Below are 21,868 nucleotides of genomic sequence, written 5' to 3'. Positions count from 1 at the left end.
CCCCACCCGAGCAGCCCCTGGGTGCAGTGGGGGGACACTGCAGGTGTTCGTCAACAGAGAGTGGGTGCCCCCACACCTCTGCCCCATCGCCCCCCAGCCACCAACACAGCAGCTCAGCCCAGGTGTTGGGGAGGCGTTTAATGAGCACCGGGGACACAAAACAGCCCCGGACAAACACACCAAACTCAGATCTGAAGGGAAACATACAAGAAAACACAACAGCAGACTTGCCTAGAGAAGGGGCCACTTTTCAGTTGGCTGGGGGAGGGGGTGGAATGTTCCCAGGACCTTCGGAGGGCAGTGGGGGCCTCAGCATCGGGGGCATGGGAGTTGGGGGATGCACCCCAGGATTTGAGGGGTGAACTACAGGAGGCTGGGGGTGGACCCCAGGAGCTGGAGGATGGACCCCAGGAGCCGATGGGTGGACCCCAGGAGGTGGGGGGTGGACCCCAGGAGCCTGGGGATGGATCCCTGGGGCCGGTGGATGGACCCCAGGAGCTGCTGGGTGGACCCCTGGGGCCTGGGGGTGAACCGCGGGAGCTGGGGGATGTACCCCTGGGGCCTGGGGGTGAACCCCAGCAGATGGGGGAGGATGGACGCCCGGGGCAGGGGGGTGGACCCCTGGGGCTGGAGGGTGGACACCCGGAGCTGGTGGGTGGACCCCAGATGTTGGTGGGTGGACCACTGGTGCTGGGGGGTGAACCCCGGGAGCTGGGGGATGGACTCCTGGTGCTGGGGGATGGACCCCAGATGTTGGGGGGTGGACCCCTGGTGCTGGGGGGTGGACCCCAGGAGCTGGTGGGGGCAGCTGGGGAGGGCCCGGTGGCCCTGAGGGTGCAGGCCCACTGGGCGGCATGGGTGGCAGAGGCAGGCCTCCCGGAGGTGGTGGGGGCAAAGACTCCGGCAGAGGTGGCCGGGGGGGCAAACCATTCATCAGGGGGGGTGGGGGTCTCTTCACCCCAGGAGGCCCAGCAGGGAGGCTCGGTGGGGCTGGTGGCTTCTCCATCTTGAAGTGGAACTGCAGGAAAAACTGGAGAAATAGAAGAGGCTGAGTGGGGCCTTTGGGGCCCTGGGGGAAGGGACAGGCCAGCCAAGGCACCCATCGAAGGCCCCAGAACAGCCTGCAGCCAGACCGACCTACCTGCTTGGTTTCCCGATTCCAGTGAGTCCAAAACTTGCCTTCAGCCTTATCGATCTCCCTGCTTGGCACCTGCGTGGGGAGGGGGGCAGACGGGGGCCTTTAGGACCACCACGGCCCTCACGTCCGGGCAGGAAGCTCAATGGAGTGCGAGGTGCCAGCCTCCCAGGCAGGTGACTGCCCTTTGGCCCAGCAAAGGCCCAGCAGGGGGACACCATTCAGTTCTGGGGTAGCAGACAAGCCCCGCTCCTTAGCAACCCTGCCCCCTGGTGGAAGCTGTGATTTGTGCTCTCATCCGTGCGGGCCCAGGACGAGACGGAGGAGCAGGACGAGGCTATGGGATCCCTGAACAGCCTGGCCACGAGGGCCTCTTATGGCTAAGGGCACCCGACCTCAGGACGCCCAGCCCCCAACCCTCACGTCCTTTCCCAGCCTTCCAGAGGCAAGGACCCACTGATGGCACGCCTGTGGAGCAGGCCGGAGGGCCAGCAACTGGCCGCTCAGCACAGCGTGGTGCATCTGGGGACCCCGTGGGCACTACCTTGAAGGCGATGGTCTCGTAGGGCTCGGCAGCCATCAGCAGGTACTGCCAACGCCGGTCAGGAGGCTCGATCCTCTGCTCATAGGCAGACATGAAGCGATGGCGGGGCATGATGCCCTCGGCGATCTCAGGGTAGTCAATCTGCGGGGACACAGCCGGTGGCAGCGCTGCCTTTCGAAGGACCGCCCGCCCTCACGGTCGGGTGCCAGGCCCCAGCTTACCTGGAAGAGGAGGCTCTGCTGGCCCATCTCGGTGTCCCTCTGCTTGGTCACTGCAACACATGAGGGTCTCTAGTTCAGGCCAACTTGTCCTCCCTGAGGCTAAGGGCCACGGGTATGGCTAATGCCACCCACAAATGGGAGGACGGGACCCCAGGGGACCTGTACTCAGGTGGCTGCCACCCAGGGCCAGGAGAGTCCCTGCCTGAGATAACAGGTAGGGGCGCGGGCAGGAGTGGGCACTGTTGCCCTCACCTGGAGGCCCGGGGCCGCACCGTGCAGGAGCTCCGGACTGGGCACGCTGTGTACGTAAGGCAAGGGAGGTCTGTACCCCGGTGACTGGGAGGGTGCCCTTCGCATGAGAGGTCTGCCGCCAAGCCTCCAGAGGCTGTGCCCCCACTTCCAGGCTGCTCTCCATACAGCTCCGAGGCATGCCGCACTCCCCCTTAAGCCCTCAAGCGTCCCCCTGCTTTACTCAGGAGACACACCAGATGCCCGATTACGGCCAGAAGACTTTTGGTAGCCTCCCCACAAGGATCCTGTCATCCCAGCCCTAGCTTATGATGCAGACCTGGCCCAGGGCCTTTGCACTGCTGTGTCCTGCCTGAATGCCAGTCACCCACATGGTTTCTCTACTTTTATTTAGCACATCTGTCTGATAGCTTTTTCTTCCTTTCTAACTCCCAGGAACACAGTTCTCTACATTCTAATTGAGCCACTTAACCAACTTTCTGGCAGGTGATCCAGAAACCCTCCTCTCTGCCCAGTGGTTCCACTGAGCAAGTGGTTTCTTAACGGACCTTCCCCCTCCTCCTCCCCAAGGTCAAAGGAAAGGGACTCACGGGCCCCTCCCCCATGGCCACTCATCCTCACAAGGACTGTAAACTATCGCTAGCTCCCCAAACACCGGGATAAGGCACAAAGGGTGCAAGGGAAGCCCTGACACTGTGATTTGGTGGTTTGGGGAAGTTCACATGAAAGGTGGGGCCCAGGGCCACTAGTGGACCAGGCTGGGGGGCCCATCCCAGCCCGATCCTTCTGATGGACCACCAGGAGAGGTGTGGGCGAGGGAGGGCCCCTGCTTCAAAGGCCAGAGAACAATAGTCTCCATGGGGCTCAAGGACGGGGGCTGGGGGTCGGGGGCAAAGGGCTCATTCAGGCTCAGGACAGACCACACTCCCAGACAGAACTACCTTTGTAGCCAGGGCGGCCAATCTTCACAAACTTCTTCACCTCCACCTTGACCTTTTCTGGCGCCGGCTGGGCGGGGGCCTCCTTGGCCTCCTTGGCGGCTCGCCGGGCCCTGCAGGCGGGATGCATACGGTGCTGTGGCCCCTCCACACAGGCTGCCAAGGCCACAAGCCCAGGTGCTGGGAGTTGTCCAACCCCCACACTGACCTTGGAGTTTGTCTGAGAGGCCAGGGGTATGGGGGGGGGGGTTGGCTAGGGGTCCTGGGGTTTGCATGAAGTGGGGATGAGACAAGCTCAGGACACCCCTCTCTTCTTGTCATGTTTCCTGCTGTCCCTTACTAGGGAGTCTTCTGTGAACCCTAACCTTTTTCCTCTCGTGTCCCAGAAGCCTCACGCTCAAGCAAGATCAGTTAGCTTAATCGCTGCGGAAAGAGCACCTCCCACCTCCCCTGGCATCCACCCTCTACTCAGCCCCAAGGCACGCACGGCTGGGCTGGCTCGAGACCACCTCACCCCGACGGACGCAAGTGACGCCTCGTCTACCTCGGAGGCCTGGGCACTGGAAGGGGCCTGAGGTACTCACAAGTTGGTCTGATGCTTCTTCCCTTGCGTATGTGCCAGGTAGCTCCCCTGCAGTGGGAAAAGCACACAGATGACTCAAGACAAGGTGGTGGGGGCGGGCCAAGAGGCAGAACCAGCCCGTCCACCAGGCCACCGGAGGATGAACAAGGTCCAGGGGGTTTACACAAAGTGCAACGAAACGCACACACAGCCTAAGAGAAAGTCTTAGTGGTCATGGCGTGTGGGACACGGCACGTCTCAGTGCCTGCCATGGCGGGGAGCTTAGCGGACCTGGCTGGACGGTGGAGACCACGTGGCACCAGCCGGTGGACCCCCAAGTGAACGTGCCCTGTGACCCTGTGCGTCCGTTCTGACCACAGCCCAGGGGACCTCTCCCCAGAGAGCAAGATAAACTTTACGTTTTTCTGGACCAGCAGAGGGACACTGGGCCACGTCTGGGCATGTCTGTGGTCGTCACGACTAGGGGACGCTGCTCAGCAGCCCCCGGAGAATGGCCCGGCTCTGATGCCAGCAGCGCTAAGGGGACAGACCCTGACATACGAGACTGGCCAACTCAGCACTACTTGTGCACAAACCGAAAAACCACCAGGCCTTTGATAGCGTGGAAAAGGACAAACAAAATGTATTTGTTACTGAATCAGGACCACATGAGCACTCATTAGACCATCGCTGGGACGATCTTAGGGTCGTTGAAAGAAATAACCTAAAGCCACATCAACGAGATCTCAAAACCTGGACCTAGAACGTCCGGATCGTGCCTGCCCCATGCCTGCAGGCATGCGTTCACATGGGATCGGCACTGACGGTGTTCAGGAGAAGTGGGCTGGAGGGACCCCCATACACCCACTGCGGCGGCGGCAGGCTCTGGGGCGCAGGCTGGTGAGCGAGCAGACCTGAGCCCCGCCGCCCCCGGCCACGCTCTGAATGACGTCCCAGAATTAACAGGGAGAGCGCGATGGCACAGGGATGGGAACGGCGAGCCCTGCCGGAGCAGGGACGGGCTGGCGGCATCTGCACCACGCCGGTGGCGGCGGAGCAGCAGAGCCCTGCCCAGCGCGGAGAACGCACCTCATTGTTGTGCAGGGTCAGACACAGCTTGCACTCGTAGGAGCCCAGATGGTTTTTCATGAAGTACGGGTCCTGTGCAGGGAGACACACCCCGTTAGCCGCAGCCACACCCCATGGTCCCTGCCCGCTGTGAGGAGCCAAGGCTCTCTCTTCATCTAAGCAGCACAGCCCTCCCTCAACTGGCAGAGAGGGTCGCTGCTTTCCTCCTGGGCAGCTGTTCCGAGGACACAAGACTGGGGCGGCCAGGGCCCTGCAGGGCCTGCTGACGGACCCAGGCAACCTGGCAGGGGTGGGGGCCAACAATGCTGGTGCTGTCCCCACTTCTGAAGCAGTTCTGGGCCTAGACGGCAGCAAAGCCAAAACAGCACTGCTGGGCGCCCACCTCCCGGGCCAGGACAGGGATCTGTTACCAACCACGCCGCTGCGCCAAACACCAGCGCACAAGCCAGGTGCTAGAAGAACAGCAGTGAACGGGCTGTAACAAAGGCCCACGGAGGTCCCTGTCTCTGCGTGCGGGGTTCCCAGGCCAGACAGGTGACTTTCCATAAACAAAGGCCACAGGGTAAGCGCTTCTGACCCCAAGCATAGAGCACACCAGCTGGGGTTCAAACCCTAACTGCACTGCCCGGTGGCCAAGCCATCTTTGGCAATGACAGTCTTGCCTTGTTTCCTCGAGAGGAAGGTAACAGAACTAATCTCAGAGGTGAGGGCTCAACACATGTCAGGGGTTCAAAGTCTAAGCAGAACCACACACTGACCGCTGGGGGTCCCGCCCAGGGCGACTGCCCCCAGGCAACACTGGGTGATGTCTGGGCACATCTGTAGTCCTCACAACTGGGATGCTCCTAGCACTGAGTGGCTGAGACCCAGAGATGCTGCCCAGAATGTTCTGGCCCTAAACGCCTGAAGTGCCAACAGTGAGACTCTGGTCTACCTACAGCTGCGCAGACCCAAAAGAAATGTTGCCCTCTGCTGCTTACAGCGGATATCAACTCACATGATGCTGTCAGGGCCCTCGCCACTGATAATTCTCTACATCTCTGGTAAATCCAACAAAACCAAAAACTTTGTGCAATAAAAGGCCTCTTTGAACAGCAGGTGGTCTCTGGAGTAGACAGCAGGAGCTGCTCTAAATCAAGTTCCCTCGACTACAGACCAGGACCCCAAGGCCAAGGGCACCAGGTGCAGCGTATACTGAACTCGGCTCCGTGGACAGAAGGGAGAGGGAGGGGCCACGAGATGGGAGGGACCTGCTGGCCCGCAGTTCAACCAACCTTGTTGATGTCGATGGTCTCCAGGGCCAGCTGCCGGAGGCGCTCCCTGCGGTCTCGGTTGCTCTCCGAGGAGGAGGCCACGCCTCCACTCCCGGTCTTACCCCCGGGGCGATGCTGGAAGTCCATGGTGAGGGCGTTGGGGCTTTACCAGACGGGTAGAGGGACCTGCAGGGCCAAAGGGGAAGCTGTGAGAGCACAAGACACCGCCTGGCGGACAGGGCAGGCCAAGACCCCCTTTCTCAGCCTCCTCTTCCCTGCCTATCTTCCAGGAGACTAAGGGCCCATGGTGGCCCAAGGACACACAAACCAGGAATAAGGATGAACAAGGACAAGTGGGGCGTCTGTGAATGACTGTGGGGGAGAACTGGAAACTGCAGCCCGAGAAGTGTAAAAGCTCACAGACCCAAAACGGCAACGGGGAAGAGGCGGCCCAGTTCTCTCACCAACAAGTCTCACCTCCTTCAGGAAGCTTTCCTGGACTGCCTAAGTACACAGTGTGCACTCCTCTGAATTCTTTCTGCTTGTCTACACTCCATTCTCCCAAGCTAAATTCTACTCTGTGACTCAGCTGTAAGTCTGCTGAAGGCAAGAAAGACGTCTATCCATCCATCTACCTACCTGCATCTTTTGCCTAATACTCAAGAGAGATTCAAGACCTCTCTGTGGCCAAGGAAGGCTCCCTGAACCCTAAATAGCCTGGTTCCATTACCTACTACTGTGCTTCCCACGTGCTCAGACCCAACCTCCACGCACCTCCCTCTGGCCCCGTACACTCTCCCTCTTGACTTGGTCAGTGTCAGCCCCAGGCCCCTGGCTTAAACCCACCATATCTTGTCTCTGTAGAGATGAGCTCACAGGAATGGGGCCCAGGAGTGAATATGACCCCACAAAGACGTCCCCATTCTAATCCTTGAAACCCAAGAATATGGAACCATAAATGGCAAAAAGGACCTGGCAGGGGCAGGCAAGTCAAGACCCCCCAAGGTGGGGGTGAGCCTGGGTTCCCAGGGGGCCCAGTGTCCTCACGAGGTCCTCACGAAAGGGAGGCAGAGGGAGGGAGTCCTAGAGACGGGCAGAGGTGAGGATGGAGGTGCTGGAGGTAAAGATGGAGGAGGTGCCGTGGGCCAGGGATCTGGTGCCCCCAGAAGCAGGAAAAGGCAGAAGCCAGGTCTTACTGGGGTCCCAGGGGAACACAACTCTCCATTTTATACTTAGAAAAAGGAGCGCCTGGGTAGCGCAGTCGTTAAGCGTCTGCCTTCGGCTCAGGGCGTGATCCCGGCGTTCCGGGATCGAGTCCCACATCGGGCCCCTCGGCTGGGAGCCTGCTTCTTCCTCTCCCACTCCCCTGCTGTGTTCCCTCTATCGCTGGCTGTCACATAAATAAATAAAATCTTTAAAAAAAAATGGTTTAATGATCTACTTATTTTAAAGAAAAAACAGAAGAAGCGAAGGGATGGGGTAGGGGTGGAATCTCAAACAGACTCTGCACTGAATGCAAAGCCCGATGCAGGGCTGGATCTCACAACCCTGAGAACACGACCTGAGCTGAAATCAAGAGTCGAACACTTAGCTGACTGAGCCAGCCAGGCGCCCCCATTTTATACTTCTGACCTCCAGAACTGCACGGTAATAACCCTGTACCATTTAAACCACTGACTTTGTGGTGATTGGCCACAGCGGCCACAGGAGAGGAACACATCAGGTGCAGCCCCGCTCTGCGTGGACCTGCAGCGTGACTGGGAGTCGCCCCTTACTCTAGGAATCTAGACCTCTCTTTGGCCCCGTTCTTATTCCCTGGACGAGCATACAAAGACCTCACACCCAGGAACCAGGAAAGCGACCTCCCAGATGGGTGCTGAACCAGGAACTTGTACCTGTCACAGGGTCTGACTTTTTATTACCCGAGTCCACCCAGAGCTGCCAAGCCTGAGAGACCAGCACCAGCAACCATGGCAAGCGCTCTGCGAAAGAGAACGTTTCGTCCTGACAAAAGGAGACTACACTACCCGGACAGCCCCGACCAGGAACACCGGGGCGCCACCTGCACCTTCTTCCGCGAGACCAGGGAGAACTGCACCCCAACACGCACGGAGGCCTGTGGCCGCAGTCTGCGCAGAGTGCTGTGCTTCCCGATGGCAGACCTGGCCACAGGCTCCTCAGGGAGCACTGCCTGCGCCTGCTGGTGGAGCACCTGACTTGCCCTGCAGGAGACCCAAGGTTTCTGGGTGAAGTGACAGAACCTCCCACGGGGGAAGAGGAGGGACACTCCCGGCCCTCTGGCCTCCCCTGGCAGCACGGATCCGCAGCAGGAGTCAGGGGCATGGGAGGTCTCTTTCCCACAGCTCCTGAGTGACTTACAGGCCTCTGTGGAGAGATAACACCCACTTCTCAAGGCTGTTACAGGAGGGCATTCACCTGAACAACAAAAACTGGGTGCTTTTGAGGGTGGGAGTGTGCTCTGATCAAGTCAGCAGTCAACCAACGGGTGGATGAAGGCCTGCTCAGCGTCACTAGCGAAACCACAGTGGGATGCCACCTCACTCAGATCAGGGAGGCTGTTCCCAAAAAGAAAACAAAGGCAGCGTGTGCTCTCCAGTTCGGCTGGGGCTCAGGGGGGACCTGCGTGCTCCCTGTGAAGCAGGCACTGACAGCTCCAGGGGCCAGGACAGAGATGTGCCCTCACTTCCTGTCACATGTTGTACCGGTGACACCTCCAGGACACCCCACAGTGACTCGGCAGAGGTAAAAGCTACAAGAGCGACTCAGAAGGCAAAGATGTGGGGGTGCATGGGTGGCACAGCGCTTAAGCGTCTGTCTTCGGCTCAGGGCCTGATCCCGGCGTTATGGGATCGAGCCCCACATCAGGCTCTTCTGCTGGGAGCCTGCTTCTTCCTCTCCCACTCCCCCTGCTTGTGTTCCCTCTCTCGCTGGCTGTCTCTATCTCTGTCAAATAAATAAATAAAGATCTTAAAAAAAAAAAAAAAAAAAGAAGGCAAAGATGCTGACAAAGCCGAGTTCCCACCACTTTGGTGAGGAGCCCAGTTCCTTCTTAAACAGCGGGATAAGCCCCTCGAATGCTGGCGGCAGCCTGGAGAACAGGCACCAGGGGCGGCACAAAAAGGGCCCGCGGACAGAGTGATGGGCTCAGGGAGACTGAACTCAAACGCTGAACTGGTCACCAAGTCAGAGGGATACCAGTAAGTACCAGAGACCCAAACTGCCAGTTACTCGTGGCCCACTGCACACAACATCCCTATCCTCCAGGAGGGCCCAGGGGCCCTGACCAGCTGCTTGGCAGGCTGCAGTTTTACTCTCACGAGAACCGGAATGGAGGGCCACTTCACTTACAGGTGCAGGGACAGTGGGAGAGAGTTGGAGAGTGGGGGAGCGGAATGACGGCGAGGCTGAAAGAGGGAACTCCATCAAAACCTGCCCTTCCCCCACACCTTGCCCAGAAGGTCCAGCTGGAGGCCCACAGCCCAGCCCAGGGGCACAGCAAGAGCGCCAGAGACGGTATTCTCAGACCCTGACAGCTGGGGTCCCCCATGCCCCAAAGAAAACACCAGTGTCTTCCCAGGGTCGCTGGGCAGTGAGGCTCACTAGGTGAGAAGCTGGGAACTCAAACACACACAGACACGAAGAATTCCACATACCAACCCCCTCCCCCCCCCAGCGACATCAGTGTCCTCCTTAAACACCAGGCAAATTATGACACCACAAAAGCAGAACAACACACCCAAAGTTAACAAGGTGAGTTAAAACCAGAACAAAAAAACCTCCGTGAAGTAAAGATAGAACGATCCAAACAAAAAGCTGAATTTGAGAGCTTGGAAGTCCAAGTTACATCTTCTCGAAAGGAGAACAAAAAGGGAAAAAATAAAAGGCAGCACAAAACCTAGGTGAAATTTCAGAGCAAGTATCATCACAGAAATATGACAGCGTTCCCAAAGGGCAATAAACCAGGGCTGAGAGAATCTCCTTGCTCCCATAGAAACACGCAAAAAGCCTGTCAATAAAGACAATCAGGAAAGCTTACCGCACCCAGAAAACCTTTAGTTTCTAACAAAGAAAGAAAAAGACCAGAGAAAAAAAGGCGGGAAACCAGGAGAGGAACCGGCTTTTCGGAAGAGCACTGAACAAGCGGTGAGCAACCTTCTCCCGGTTTCAAGATGGATTCTTTACCCTAACTTCTGGTCGTGCCAGGGCTCAAACTCAATCAGTCAATCGATGCCTTCAAAAGCCACCCCGGGATGCATCCCGAGACGACCATGGAAAAGGAACACACGGCCAGATGAGAACAGAAGCGGACTCGGGGGACACGCACAGAAAGTTCGAGACAACTGCTCGGATGCCCTGCCAGCAACCGGTGCAGACTGGGGCAGGTGTGCCGGCCTCTGAGGGGGCGTTTCTGTGGTGGTGGTAGGGGTGGACGGGGAGAGGACGAGGAAGCCATGAGTTTGTTTAAAGCCACGGAGAAATACAATGGGTAAGAGAGTAATATGTTGAGAGCTTCGAGGGAGAAAATCACTACCGGGCCAAGAAAACCAGGCTAATAGGAAAAACGAAGACCTTAGCTTCGGGGCAGAGAAGCGCAGCGGAAGAACAGCGCACGCGCAACTCCGACGGTGTTGCTAACACCGGCGCAGACCCCGCCGGGGACAAGCCAGGGCCAGCTCCGAGAACAGAGGGGAGGGGGAAGCGGGGCGAAGCACCCCGGCCCGGGCCTTCCCCACGCCCTCCTCGGGTGGCCCACAGCCAGGGACCCCACAGTGGCGGGCACCGCGGCTTCCGCGCTCCGCGACCCCGACCCGACCCCGCCGGCCGCCGGCCAGACGTCCGAGGAGGCGGGACTCGCCCGGCCCGCCCGGAGCGCGGCCCAGGAGCTCGGGCCCGTGGGCGCCACGAATCCAAAAGCCACCCGGTCCTCACCCCGCGCCCCCCGCCGCCCACGTCCGCTGCGGTCAGGGGCCGCCAGGGCCCCGGGGCCGCCGCCCTCAGCCCGCGCCCCTCCTCACCCCGCGCAGCTCCTCACTCCGCGCCCGCCACGAATACGTTATGCGCACGCGCTTCGGGTGCTAGGGAAGCACTTCCGGGGTCAAAGGGGGGGAGGGGAAACGGCCTCCCGTGTGCGCATGCCCGCTCTGCCCGGCGAGGAAGACCAAAAGCTCCGCAGGCGCGAGGAATGGGGGCGGGGCTGAGAGTAAGGGCCGGCACTTGAAGTGCGCATGCGCACCAGGCTCTCAACGCCTAACTCGCGCGGGGTCAGTTCTCACCGGAGGCCCAGCTTTCACTCGTCGGTAAAGGGCGCCACCGATCGTGAGGGTACCTTACTCTGTTCCCACCCCGATCCAGCTTATTGCACAATTATCTATAACGATCGTCTGTGTCGTCTTGTATCGCGTGCGCCCCACGCGGGCTTCGCTTATCGCCGCGCGCCGGCCATCCACGGGATGTGTGGTTTGGAAGCGCGCAAGCGCAGTGGCTGCGGTGGTGCTTCCGGGACGGCGCTGTGGGACTTTTTTGGCGCGATTGGGGACGGCGGCCGGGAGGGCGCGGTCAGCTCTTCGCGTTTGGGGTCCTGGCAGCGCCATGCGCTACAACGAGAAGGAGCTGCAGGCGCTGTCCCGGCAGCCGGCTGAGCTGGCGGCCGAGCTGGGCATGCGGGGCCCCAAGAAAGGCAGCGGTGAGCGGGCCGGGGCCAGGCGGGCCGGGCGGGTGGGTGGGGGTGGGCGGCCGCCGAGCCCGTGTGAGCCCGCCCTGTGCCCGCAGTGCTGAAGCGGCGGCTGGTGAAACTGGTGGTCAACTTCCTCTTCTATTTTCGGACGGACGAGGCCCAGGTAGGCCGACGGGCCCGGTGGGGGGCGGGGCCGGGGGGGGTGTCGGGGGCCCGGCGGCGGGAGGGGCCGTGGCCCGGCGGGGGCGCGTCGGAAGCCAGGGCTTTGGCCCGGCAGGGGCGGGGCCGGGCGGGGGTCGGGTCGGTGACCCGGCGGGGGGCGGGGCCGAGTTGGGGGCCGGAGTCCCCGCGGAGGCCCGCCCTCACCGGCCCCCTCGCGCCTCTCTGCCCGTAGCCTGTCGGAGCCCTGCTGCTGGAGCGCTGCAGAGTCACCCAGGAGGAGCCCAGCGGCTTCTCCATCAGTGAGTGCTGGGCCCCGCCCTGCCCCTCCCGGTCCCCGCCGCCGCGTCTGTGTGCGCGGAGGTAAAGTCCACTGCCCCGGGCGGCGGGAGGGCGAGCCGGGCTCTTCCCCCCGCCCCCCTCGGGCGCAACCACTTCCTAGCTGCGCCGCAGATCCGCTAGGACTTTCTCTCGTGTTGGGGAGCACTGCGTCGTTCGGTGCCCGGCCCGGTTCTGGGCGCTGCGGAGGACCCTCTGGGGTCGTCTTGAGAGCGTCGAGTCCGCAGAGGCTGCTGGAGTCTGTGCTGGTTTTCTGGTGTGCGCATAAACGAGAGAAACGCGTACTCTTCCAGTCCAGGAGGGCAGAAGTCCGACAACAGGGTGTCTGCAGGGGTGCTTCCTTGCCAGGGGAAACTTTCCCAGGCGATCTGGCTCCTGGGGGTCGCCAGCAGGGCCAGGCGCTCTTGCCCTTTGTAGAATCATTCCTGCAGTTTCCATGTACGCGTGGCTCACCCTCGCCGTGTTTGTGTGCACATCTTCCTTTCTCTAAGGACACGAGTGGGATTGGGTTTGGTGGCCACCTTCTTCCAGCTGGGTTCATCTCCTATTATTACACTTGCAACGCTCCTGTATCCAGATAGGGCCATATTTTCAGGTTCTAGGGCTTAGGACTTGAATATACCATTTTGAGGACACAGTTCAATCCACAGCTCAGCTGGTAGGAAGAGATGAGTCTGGGCTTAGACTAGAGGAAGGGACAGTTTTGGCCAGAGGCAACAGGTAGCTGAGGCCTGTGGTGGGCTTTGCGGGGGGGCAGTGAGTGAGAACAGACCGGGGGGCTGCTCCCTCTGCAGGCTTCCTGGAGGACCCGGAGAGGAAGTACCACTTTGAATGCTGCAGTGAGGAGCAATGTCAGGAGTGGATGGGGGCTCTGCGTCGAGCCAGGTGGGGTGTGGGCCTGTGGGGGGGGGGGGGCTGAGGGGGGCACAGCAGGGCTCTGTGAGCATACACCACTTTCTCCCCCAGCTACGAGTTCATGCGGAGAAGCCTCATATTCTACAGGAATGAGATCCAGAAGATGACTGGCAAGGTGCACAGAGGGCACGGGGGGGGGGGGGGTGGAGCCAGGGGTGTGGGCCTCTGGGGCCTGGGCTCATGCTGCCCATTCACCCACACAGGATCCCCTGGAGCAGTTCGGCATATCTGAGGAGGCCAGGTTCCAGCTGGGTGGCTTGAAGGCCTGAGTCTGGAACAAGCCCTCCCTACCCTCTCCAGGCCCTGGCTTTCCTGGTCAAGCCTGGATTTGCTGCAGCACGTGCTTGCCTGAAGGACTTCAAAAGCCCAAGATTGGTGGGGGTGGGCAGGGGCAGGTTGGAGAAACACTCCAGTAACCCACCCCCCTACCCCCGGACTGGTCTGGCACCTATTGGTGCCCCATGCTGCTACCGGGGGATGAGTGTCCACTCCTAGAAGCTGTGCCCAGCCCCTTGGGCACATCCGTCTGTGGCCTGGCGGCTTCTGAGGCTGGTGTAGCTCTCCTGCCCTGTGCAGGCTGAATGTACAAAGCTAGACAATGCTGTGAAGGGCGTGGAGGCCATGCCTCCTGGAGCCACTGTGAATTCTACTCCTGCTGATGGGGCAGGCCCTGGCCAGACGCCTCTGGGCGGAGCTGGGCAGCCTTCACTCAAAGGCCAGTGTGCTTGTTGTATTCAAATAAAGGGACCTCTTTTCCACAGGGGATGGTGCTGCAGTGAATGCAGGGAGGGGCTGGCTCCCAGGCCTCCATGGGACGGCAGTCCTCCCCAGCTTGGAGGTTTAAGTGCCCAGGAGGAAGGGCTGGGCTGCCCCAGTAGAGGTACAGAGACCTAGAACCAGACCACGGAGAGGCAGGGAGCCTGGGACTGGGGTGTTGACAGGCTCCAAGGGACAACAGAAGGGTGGTGTGACTGAACCCAAAGATGACCTGTGATCCAAGGTCCTAGGCCTCCCCTTGAGTACAGGACCTTGGAAAGGGTTTTGCCAATGTTAGAGTCCTAAATCAATTCTTTTTAATAAAAAAAATAAAAAGGAGGCATCCGGGGTGGGCCTGACCTAATCAGGTGTAAGCACGGGAGGGGCTGAGCCTCCCGGAGGAGGGTGCTTGCTGCCATGGTCACGTGGCTGCCTTACTGCCTTAAGGAGCTTACCAGGCTTCTGCGGGAGTCCCTGTCCTCCGCACTTGGGGAATGGTGAGCGTAGCCCTGGCCCTCATGGCTCCCCCTTGCTGCATCATTAGAAACACTGCCAGCAGACGAGGTTCAAGTGAAAACAAATATTTTATTACAGTGCCTAGAGATGGAAACGCAGAGTGCACTGAGGTTTTCTTAGGAAAGGAGGGTCAAGCCACCAGCCCAGGGAGGGACAAGCCATGCCTGCACCCCCAACTGAGACACAGTCTGCCAGAAACACAAAGCAAAGCCCCGTCTGAGTTACAAACCAAGGTCGAGAGACGTGGGACACAAACCAGTGTGGCTGGGCCGCGGGAATGAGCACAGGCGGGCGGGTAAAGGGGCACGTGAGCCTTGGGTAAATCACGGTCCATAGCTGCAAGAGACGGCGAGCTGCCCCGGGAGGGCCGTGTTCACGGTTAGGTTTTCCTGAGCCGAGCCACCTGCGGCCTAGCAGACTTCCCTGAAGTTGCCCGCGGTCGGCGGTAGCCCCGGGGCGCTCTGCACCAACACACTGCCTCCCCTCCTCCTGCCCGGGACAGCCTGGCCACTGTGGGGTGATTCCAGACATGCTGTCGCCTAGACACCGTCGTGCCCATCGGCACACGAGCATCTGTGCTGCGAGACTCCGTATGGCACGTCAGCAGGAAGCCCCACGTGAGTGACCATGCGGGCCCTCCCTGAAGTGATGTGTGTGTGGACAGGGTTGCTGTGTTCTACACTGGGGACTCGTGCTGTGACCTCTCCACTGTCCACCCTGTAGCTTTTTAGGGAGGCCTGTGCGCCTGACACGGGGGCATGGGGGGGGACCCTCTCAGGCCGAGCAAACACTGCCATGTCCTGGGGGCCACGGCTTGGGGTTCACAGGGGTGGGGCACAGCACCTTCATGCGCCAGGAGCACCAACCCAGAGGGAGGGAGCCAGGGCAGCCAGTTACAGAAGGATGGGCCAATTTCAAGAACCCATCACGAGCACCATCTTCTGCCTCAACTATTGCTCTGGGCCAGAGGCGTCACCCCCAGGGCACGCAGGAAAGCAGGGCTCTGGCAGGCCCCTGCCTGCGGAAACCAGGGCTCCGGCCAACTTCCAGAATGGAGCCAATGGCCAGACCCACCCCGCGCAGATTGGTCTGCCTTGAGGAGGCGGCTGCTGGCAGAAAAGGGTCCTGCAGTGGCCCTCTCTGGCCTGAGGGCCTCAAGGCCTCTGCCCGCCCACCTAAGAGCTGGACTTGCCCCTGGGGATCAGCAGGAAGCAGGGCCGGGCCGGCCCAGCACGCTGACCCTCCTGGGCAGCCAGGAGCTCAGGGCCTCTACTGAGCAATGGGCTAAACCCCTATGCACAGCCCACCTTTGGAAAGAGGCAAGTTCCCTGTGTTCCTTGGGGGGTGCTAGCACTGAGGACAGGGCTCGGCCTGCACCGACTCAACTCGGCCCTTCCTAGAGCACCTGTCCTGGGGTCTAGGTCCCCCTGCCAGGACCTTGGCTGATGTTGGCCCTTTCAGGGGGCTGGGGGCTTCTGGACACACCCTTTTAAAGACCGCAGACATACACAACACTGGGCAGACTACTATACTGGAGGGGCTGGAGAGCCCTGCTGGCAATCTGTGGAAGCATCTGGAATAGCTCTCCTGGCTTTGCCCGGGCCACCTGCCCCCCCCCCCCCGCCCCCGCCCCAGTGCATTCACTCCCAAGCACCATCAGAGCTGCTCCAGGATGGGGAGGGTGGAGATGGAGCAGCAGCACAGACTGGCCGGAGGGGCTTGGGCGGGGCGCGGGGCCTGTCCACTCCGCCCCAGGAACCGCAGTCACAGAGTCCGGGGTGGAGGGCTGGCCCTGGGCCCATGCCACTGTGTGCACTTGAATAAATAGAAAGGTTTTCCCCTCACTTTTCTTTCTTTAGTTTACTGTTCTTTATACAATCTAAAAATAAATGAAGTCAAGTCTATGAAATTTATAAATTTTCATCACATCTCTATAAAATACTGTCACTCATCAGCGTGACTCTTCTGTACAGACACACCAGGCACCCGTGACTGACCTGCCCCACGTCACCGACCCACGTGCCGTGAGCTTACTACGCGCTTTGGTGACCGCGGCGGGAGCCCGAGACGAGCAGAGACGCACGACAGTTCACGCGCTTGCTGCAGCAGCCGGCCGCGCCGTCGGGAGTCGGGTACCAGACCTTCCTCAAGCACCACTCAGAGCGGGTCCGCGCGGGAGCGGGGAGGGTCCGACCGTCCCATGCCCGCCGACCGTTCCTATGCCAAAGGCGCTGATCCCAGGACCGAGGGGCCAACAGTCTGGTAGGAGCCGTTCACAGTGATGGGGTGGGGGCGGGCGCCCCCTGGGGAGAGGGCCTCTTCTGAGGAATGTCACAACAGCGCGAGCCACCCTCCGTCTGGAGACAGCCATGCCTTTGGTATAGGAAGAGCGGCGGGAATAAATAGGGCAGGCGCCTCACGGCCTGGTTTTGGCGTTGGTCAACCTCCAGTCAGCACCAAGAGGACGAGGCGGCGGCGAGGCCTGCATCGAGATAGCACCGGGACCGGCGGTCAGCGCGTCCGCGGCGGGCCAGTCCTTCGGGTGGACGTCTTTATATAGATCCTCTCATATATAGTATTTACACTTCTCAATAGGTCGCCTTTACGACTTCGGTGGAGTAAAATAAGTCAGAATTGTTTATACTTTTTAAAAAACGATAAATACTTTATCTAAAACTATCGACAGTACGAGCTGGAGCCAGGCCCCAGCGCCTCCCGCAGGTCTGCGCACCGCGGATTCACAGTAGAGCCTCGTCCCGTCCTCAGTCCGTCCTCGCCGTCCCGTGGCCGGCCGCCGGCCCAGCCCGTCCTTGCATAGTCTCGCGGTTGAGGTAGAAATCCTAGTTACCTGCGGAGACCCGCGCGGGATGAAAGGCAGCACAGCATTAGCGCCTCACTCGGGGGAGCCCAAACATTCCCCCAGGCCAGGAACCAAAGCCGCCTATGGACAGACGGACGGATGGTCGGACAGATAGAACGTGGTCGCTGCAGGCCCCGCCTCTCCTGGCAGGGACCGCCGGTGCCACGCCCCTGGTCCACTCAGAGGCAGCAGTTCCCCGTCCTCCCCTCCTCCCCAGGAGCCTTGGCACCGAGGCCCTCCCCAGCCACATGCCAGGCACCGCTCGCGGCCCAGCCCAGGGAGACCGCATGACGGCCACAGGGCAGAGGAACAGAAGGCGGTGGCCCACTATGGGCCGGGAGTCTGATGCCCAGATGCTTCCACACACACACCTCGGACCTCTTCAAAGCCAGTCCCGGCCGCGCAACGCCTTCTCAGGTGGTGTGAGGCCACCGCGCGTGCAAAAGCTGCTCTACCCTCTGGGCTTTTCCAACAGGACAGTGGCATGGCCTATCCCCGGAACCTCAGGTAAGGCTGTCCACCGACCTGCACCCTGACTGGGAGGCCATCAGACTCCACCGGGCCCATGCCTGTTTCCACTTAAACACGCAGCAGACAGTCGAGCACGGCCCCGCCCCAGCGCCCTGTTAGCACCTGGCTTCCTTTCCCCAAGTCCTCGCCCCCAGGGATGCCAAGCAGCACTAGCAGCGGCTGGGCTGGCCGGACCAGGGCCCAGCTTCCTAATGCCGACGCGCGGCCGGCGGAGGTGTGGACAGAAACCCTCCCTGAAGGCCTCACGACGACCTTCCTCACCCGCTTCCAGAGACGGGCCCTTCCTACACTGCCCTGCACCAACTCCGCGCTGGCAGTCCCGAGGCACGGGCCGCGCTCCTAGGAGCGGCCAGAGCTGTGCTGTGGCCACCACGGCCCAGGCAGCCCTTCCTCTGTGGCCGGCACCACGCTGCCCTGTGCCCGTTGGCCCCCGGGGCCTTCAGGTGGGCCCTCTAGCTCCGAAGCCCGAGGCACAAGCACCGAGTTTTAAACAACCCTCTACGCATTGTCTTTTCTTAAAGCCCTAAGGTGCGTTCAGGGAGACGGCCTGCGGGAGGGCCCTAGAGCAGACAGACAGCAAGGCTGAGCTCCGAGCTGCCCCGGTGGCCCCAGCCCCTGGCCACTGCAGACATGAAGCCTGCGGGCAACGATGGCAGGCTCGAGCTGGACGGGCTGGGCTGGGCTGCCGGCCTCACCCCCCTCCTACCGGTCACCTCCACTGGGCGGGGGCCCAAGGGGCTTTGCCATAAAGGGCTGGGCCAGGCAGTGAGAGCTGGCCACCCCCCCTGGAGCTCCACAGCCAGCCCTGCCTGGCCACCCAGTTTCCCTCACTTTCCTGTGCTCTATCTTCCCTTGAACCTCTCAGAACCAACCGTCTCCACCCGAGGCAGAACAGCCTGGGTCCCCTGGGCCCCTCCTCGGAGCCCTGCGGGCCCATCCACTCTCTGCAGAAGAAAGGACAGACAGTTCAGGGTCTCGTACGGGCCCCCTGGTTGGGCTCTAGCCTTACCTTACAGAATATGAACTGCTAGCTAAGCAAGGTCTTTATCTTGGCTTAACCCCCGCAAGGCGCGCGGCATACGGAGGCGGCATGCCAAGGGAAACCCACACGGCAGACGGCCCCGTGGAGCTGGCCTGCGGGATCACGGGCGCGGCCTGGGCCAGGGCCAGCCCGGGCAGGGGCTGGTGGTGCACCGTGAAGGAGGGGCGGGGGGCCTTGTGCGGGAGGGAGGCGAGCTTGATGGACAGAGAGGCGTTAGCGGGCCGCAGAGAGGCGGCAGAAGAGGCGGGTAAGAAAGCCTGGTTAGCCGGGAGGGACGCGAGGTTCTGCAGAAGCACAGGCTCAGAGTTAGCCGGGAGCAGCGCGGGGGCAGGAGGCAAGGCGGCGTTAGGGGGAGGGGGTGCGGGGAGGGCGGGCTGCCCCGGAGGGGGCGGGGGCGGGGCCTGAAAGGAAGACGCAGGGGCGCTGGCCACCGCCTGCAGCGGGGTTAAGCTCAGCGTGGCGCTGCGACACGCAGCCCCGCTGCCGAAACTGGCTCCAAACGGATGAGCGGAGGCGGAAGGCACCGCGTGGTTAAAGACACCTGCAAACAGGAGAGAAAAACTCAGCTTCAACAGGTGGGCACTCTCCAGTCAAGCGCAGAGAGACACAACAACAGGGAAGCAGACAGTGGCCACAGCTCCACGTGCGTCGCAGGGGCGGGGGCAAAGCAGCAAGCAGCGGGGGCACGGGCGGCCAGGGGCGACTTACCTGCAGGGCAGCGCCGGGCCGCACCCCCTGCGGGCACGCCCACCCGGGCTCCCAGCCGCGAGACAGGGCCTCGCCCGCCTGTGCCCAGCAAGGAGCCAGCTGCGGAGGTCTGGGACCCCATGGCGGGCCCGGCCCAGCCCGGCCACGTGGCTCCTCTCCACCCCTACACGGTGCCACCACACATCAGGCTCTGTGGCCACTCGCTCTTGCCCAGCGCCAGCCCCCAAGCCTGCCCGGAACCCGCGGGCTGTGTCAGGTCGGACACGACTACATGACTACAGCCCCAGTCATGGCGCCAGCTCTCCTGAAGGTACAAGGGACGCTGTCACAACCAGAGGGCCTGACGCAGGCCGACTCACGCGTGAGTGCTCTGCCCACACCACAGGCACATCTGCATCTCATGAAAAGGAACGAGGTGGCAGGTGCAAAGTGGACCCAAAGGGACAGGTGGGCACAGCCTCTCGCCCCTTAGGGGGCCCTGCAAGGGAACCTGTAAAGCAGTTGTCATTAGCCCAGCGGTCCGGGAGGGCGACGGCGTGCGGCCCACAGGACCCGAGAGTCAGACGGGAGAGACGCGCGTCTGCCTACCTCCAACAGCGCCGCCTGCCACCCCGGAGGAGAAGCTGCCCATGGCGTGCGAGTTGGTCAGTCTGGTCGCGGCAGACGAGACGTGCACCAGGCCGGCAGCGGCTGGCACGGAGCTGAACAAGGACTGTAGCACGGACGAGCCCAGATTGGCCTGCAGGGACATGGGACCCAGGGCAAACTGCGGGCCGGGGGCAAAGGTGCCCAGGAAGGGGCGGTGAGTCTGGGCAGAGGGGGCCGCGCTGACTGCCGAGGACGCCGCCGTGGCGAGGCCCGGGCCGCTGAGGAGGCTCCCGGGAGGCACAGTGGCGGCAGAAATGAAGAGGTTGTGGCCGTTCTTCAAGTCGGGCTCACGGTCCCGGCCCTTGCCTGGCTTGCTGTGCGTCAGCGAGGCCTTGTCTGGGGGCCCGCACGCCGGCAGGACCAGCTCGCCTGCCTCCCTGCCCTTTGGGCCTCCCAGTCCGTCCAGCTGCCTCTTGTTCACAAAGGCGCCGGGCTCTGTGGCACTGCCCTCCTTGCCCCGCGGGGCGGGGAAGCTCAGGGGGGCGCCCAGGCTGGCGGCCTCGGGGACCTTGTGGGAGAGAGAAGCACCATCGCTGAAGCTGTGTAAACTGAGGTCGGCGGCCAGGCCCCCGCTGAAGGCGAAGCCGTTGGGAGGGTTGCTGCTGGGGCTCAGCCCACCGGCCCCCGACAGCGCACCGGGAAAGCTTTTCCTGGGGTGGGCAGCCAGCTTGGCATCGGCCAAGCCGGGCTCCTCTAGGGGGGGCCGGAAAGTGAACAGGGAGTTCTGGCTCAGGGCAGAGCCGGCCTGCAGCGGGCTGTCGGCGCATTTGGCCAGGCCGAGGTCGGAGATGGGCGAGAAGGTGGATTTCCACTTGCTGCTGTTGGCGGGCTCACCGGCAGGGGTCGGCTTCCTGCCGGCCAGGCTACCACCTGACAAGGAGAAGCAGAGCTGGTGAGGCCTGGGGGCTCAGAGCCACCCCCTTTCACCTGAGAGAAGTGCGCCACAGTCCACAAGTGCTCTGTTGCAGGAGCAGGTGGTTGAGCAGGGCGAGGGTGGGATGGGGGGGGGCGTCTGCGGGGGGTGGGGGGGTAGGTGTGCAAGCAGAGAGTGTCGGACACTGGCCTGGTTCACCCAGGAGGGGACAGGACTGCCGCCCCACAAAACCGAGACCAGCCGTCATGGGGACACGGGTGGCTTTCGACATTACCCAGAGATAATTTTAGAAGCCCAGCAAGGTTGGTCCTGAGTATCAAGGCCACACCCTGGGGCCAGGTCACCTTGAGCCTGGGAGTTACAGGGCAGGGCGCATGCTACTCACCACTTTCCAAGGTTTTCGGAGGAGATTTGCTTTCTAAGGAAATTGTTGCAATTTTTCTCTCGATTCTATCAAGAAAAAAAGAGATGACAGACGTTTGAAATCTGTTTGCACACAGACTGCCCAGGGCGGCAGGGAAGCAGGCCTCTCTAGAGGGGACTGTGACCGCCAGGCAGAGCCCGAGGCCCTGGTGCAGAGCTGGATACTGCCAGCGATGGGGGACGGGGCTGAGAGCTCGGGAATGGGGGCACCACATCCCGACACAGACAGACACACACAAGTCCCACATGGGGCCGCCTCTGTTCTAACTGGCCTCCCAGGCTCTTTGTCAAACCTCAGAGGCCCACTGTAGCTACAGGCACTACGCCATCGCCGGCGTGTCCCCTACGTGACACGTAGAACGGCACACGACAGCAAGTCGGTACTCGCAGCAGCGCCAGACCGCAGAACGG

The 21,868-nt window shown here is 61.6% G+C and overlaps 3 protein-coding genes across 11 annotated transcripts in view; 1 reads left to right on the top strand and 2 right to left on the bottom strand.

Annotated features, from left to right (window-relative positions):
- Positions 1-123: 123 nt before the first annotated feature.
- SF3A2 (splicing factor 3a subunit 2) lies at positions 124-11,359 on the bottom strand. 2 transcript variants are annotated; one of them, XM_026480982.4, is made up of 9 exons: positions 11,286-11,359; positions 6,013-6,177; positions 4,739-4,810; positions 3,672-3,718; positions 3,091-3,200; positions 1,901-1,950; positions 1,680-1,820; positions 1,142-1,210; positions 124-1,030 (listed from the first exon to the last, which is right to left on the bottom strand). In XM_026480982.4, the coding sequence occupies exons 2-9, from the start codon at positions 6,136-6,138 to the stop codon at positions 251-253; spliced, it is 1,395 nt and encodes a 464-aa protein (XP_026336767.1). In that variant the 5' UTR covers positions 6,139-6,177; positions 11,286-11,359; the 3' UTR covers positions 124-250. The 2 variants fall into 2 exon arrangements, with proteins under 2 accessions (XP_026336767.1, XP_026336766.1); XM_026480981.4 differs by lacking the exon at positions 11,286-11,359 and adding an exon at positions 11,028-11,094.
- A 52-nt stretch (positions 11,360-11,411) lies between these two features.
- On the top strand, positions 11,412-17,048 carry PLEKHJ1 (pleckstrin homology domain containing J1). 3 transcript variants are annotated; one of them, XR_008959149.1, is made up of 8 exons: positions 11,412-11,695; positions 11,782-11,849; positions 12,081-12,147; positions 12,979-13,069; positions 13,151-13,214; positions 13,303-14,988; positions 16,345-16,503; positions 16,822-17,048. XR_008959149.1 is itself a non-coding variant. In XM_048226787.2 (6 exons), the coding sequence occupies exons 1-6, from the start codon at positions 11,602-11,604 to the stop codon at positions 13,366-13,368; spliced, it is 450 nt and encodes a 149-aa protein (XP_048082744.1). In that variant the 5' UTR covers positions 11,412-11,601; the 3' UTR covers positions 13,369-17,048. The 3 variants fall into 3 exon arrangements, 1 of the variants encoding a protein (XP_048082744.1); XR_008959148.1 differs by having other exon boundaries at positions 16,345-17,048; XM_048226787.2 differs by having other exon boundaries at positions 13,303-17,048.
- The window catches only part of DOT1L (DOT1 like histone lysine methyltransferase), a 66,392-nt gene continuing 58,947 nt past the window's right edge, over positions 14,424-21,868 (bottom strand). For 3 of the 6 annotated variants that reach the window (XM_048226786.2, XM_044377982.3, XM_057312011.1), the window contains 3 exons: positions 21,420-21,484; positions 20,101-21,030; positions 19,304-20,002 (listed from right to left, as the gene is read on the bottom strand). In XM_048226786.2, the coding sequence (XP_048082743.1) occupies positions 19,911-20,002; positions 20,101-21,030; positions 21,420-21,484 (1,087 nt within the window). In that variant the 3' untranslated portion in view covers positions 19,304-19,910. Of the gene's footprint in view, positions 21,031-21,419; positions 21,485-21,868 lie in introns of all 6 variants that reach the window. The other 3 variants (XM_026480975.4, XM_026480980.4, XM_057312010.1) reach the window with 3 other exon arrangements.

This window comes from Ursus arctos, unplaced genomic scaffold (assembly GCF_023065955.2).
Source record: "Ursus arctos isolate Adak ecotype North America unplaced genomic scaffold, UrsArc2.0 scaffold_14, whole genome shotgun sequence".
Lineage (NCBI taxonomy): Eukaryota > Metazoa > Chordata > Mammalia > Carnivora > Ursidae > Ursus > Ursus arctos.
The sequence above is the reverse complement of the archived record's forward strand: the minus strand, read 5'-3'. Positions and strand labels throughout refer to the sequence as shown.

What these genes read in the sequence shown, in the direction of transcription:
- SF3A2 (XM_026480982.4), bottom strand. Translation starts at nt 6,138, where the DNA reads ATGGACTTCCAGCATCGCCCCGGGGGTAAGACCGGGAGTGGAGGCGTG. An exon ending in AGACCATCGACATCAACAAG is followed by an intron (nt 4,811 to 6,012) that starts GTTGGTTGAACT and finishes CTCCCTGCACAG; the next exon opens with GACCCGTACTTCATGAAAAA. An exon ending in TGGCCGCCCTGGCTACAAAG is followed by an intron (nt 1,951 to 3,090) that starts GTAGTTCTGTCT and finishes CATGTGTTGCAG; the next exon opens with TGACCAAGCAGAGGGACACC.
- PLEKHJ1 (XM_048226787.2), top strand. Translation starts at nt 11,602, where the DNA reads ATGCGCTACAACGAGAAGGAGCTGCAGGCGCTGTCCCGGCAGCCGGCT. An exon ending in TTCGGACGGACGAGGCCCAG is followed by an intron (nt 11,850 to 12,080) that starts GTAGGCCGACGG and finishes CTCTGCCCGTAG; the next exon opens with CCTGTCGGAGCCCTGCTGCT. An exon ending in GCCCAGCGGCTTCTCCATCA is followed by an intron (nt 12,148 to 12,978) that starts GTGAGTGCTGGG and finishes CTCCCTCTGCAG; the next exon opens with GCTTCCTGGAGGACCCGGAG.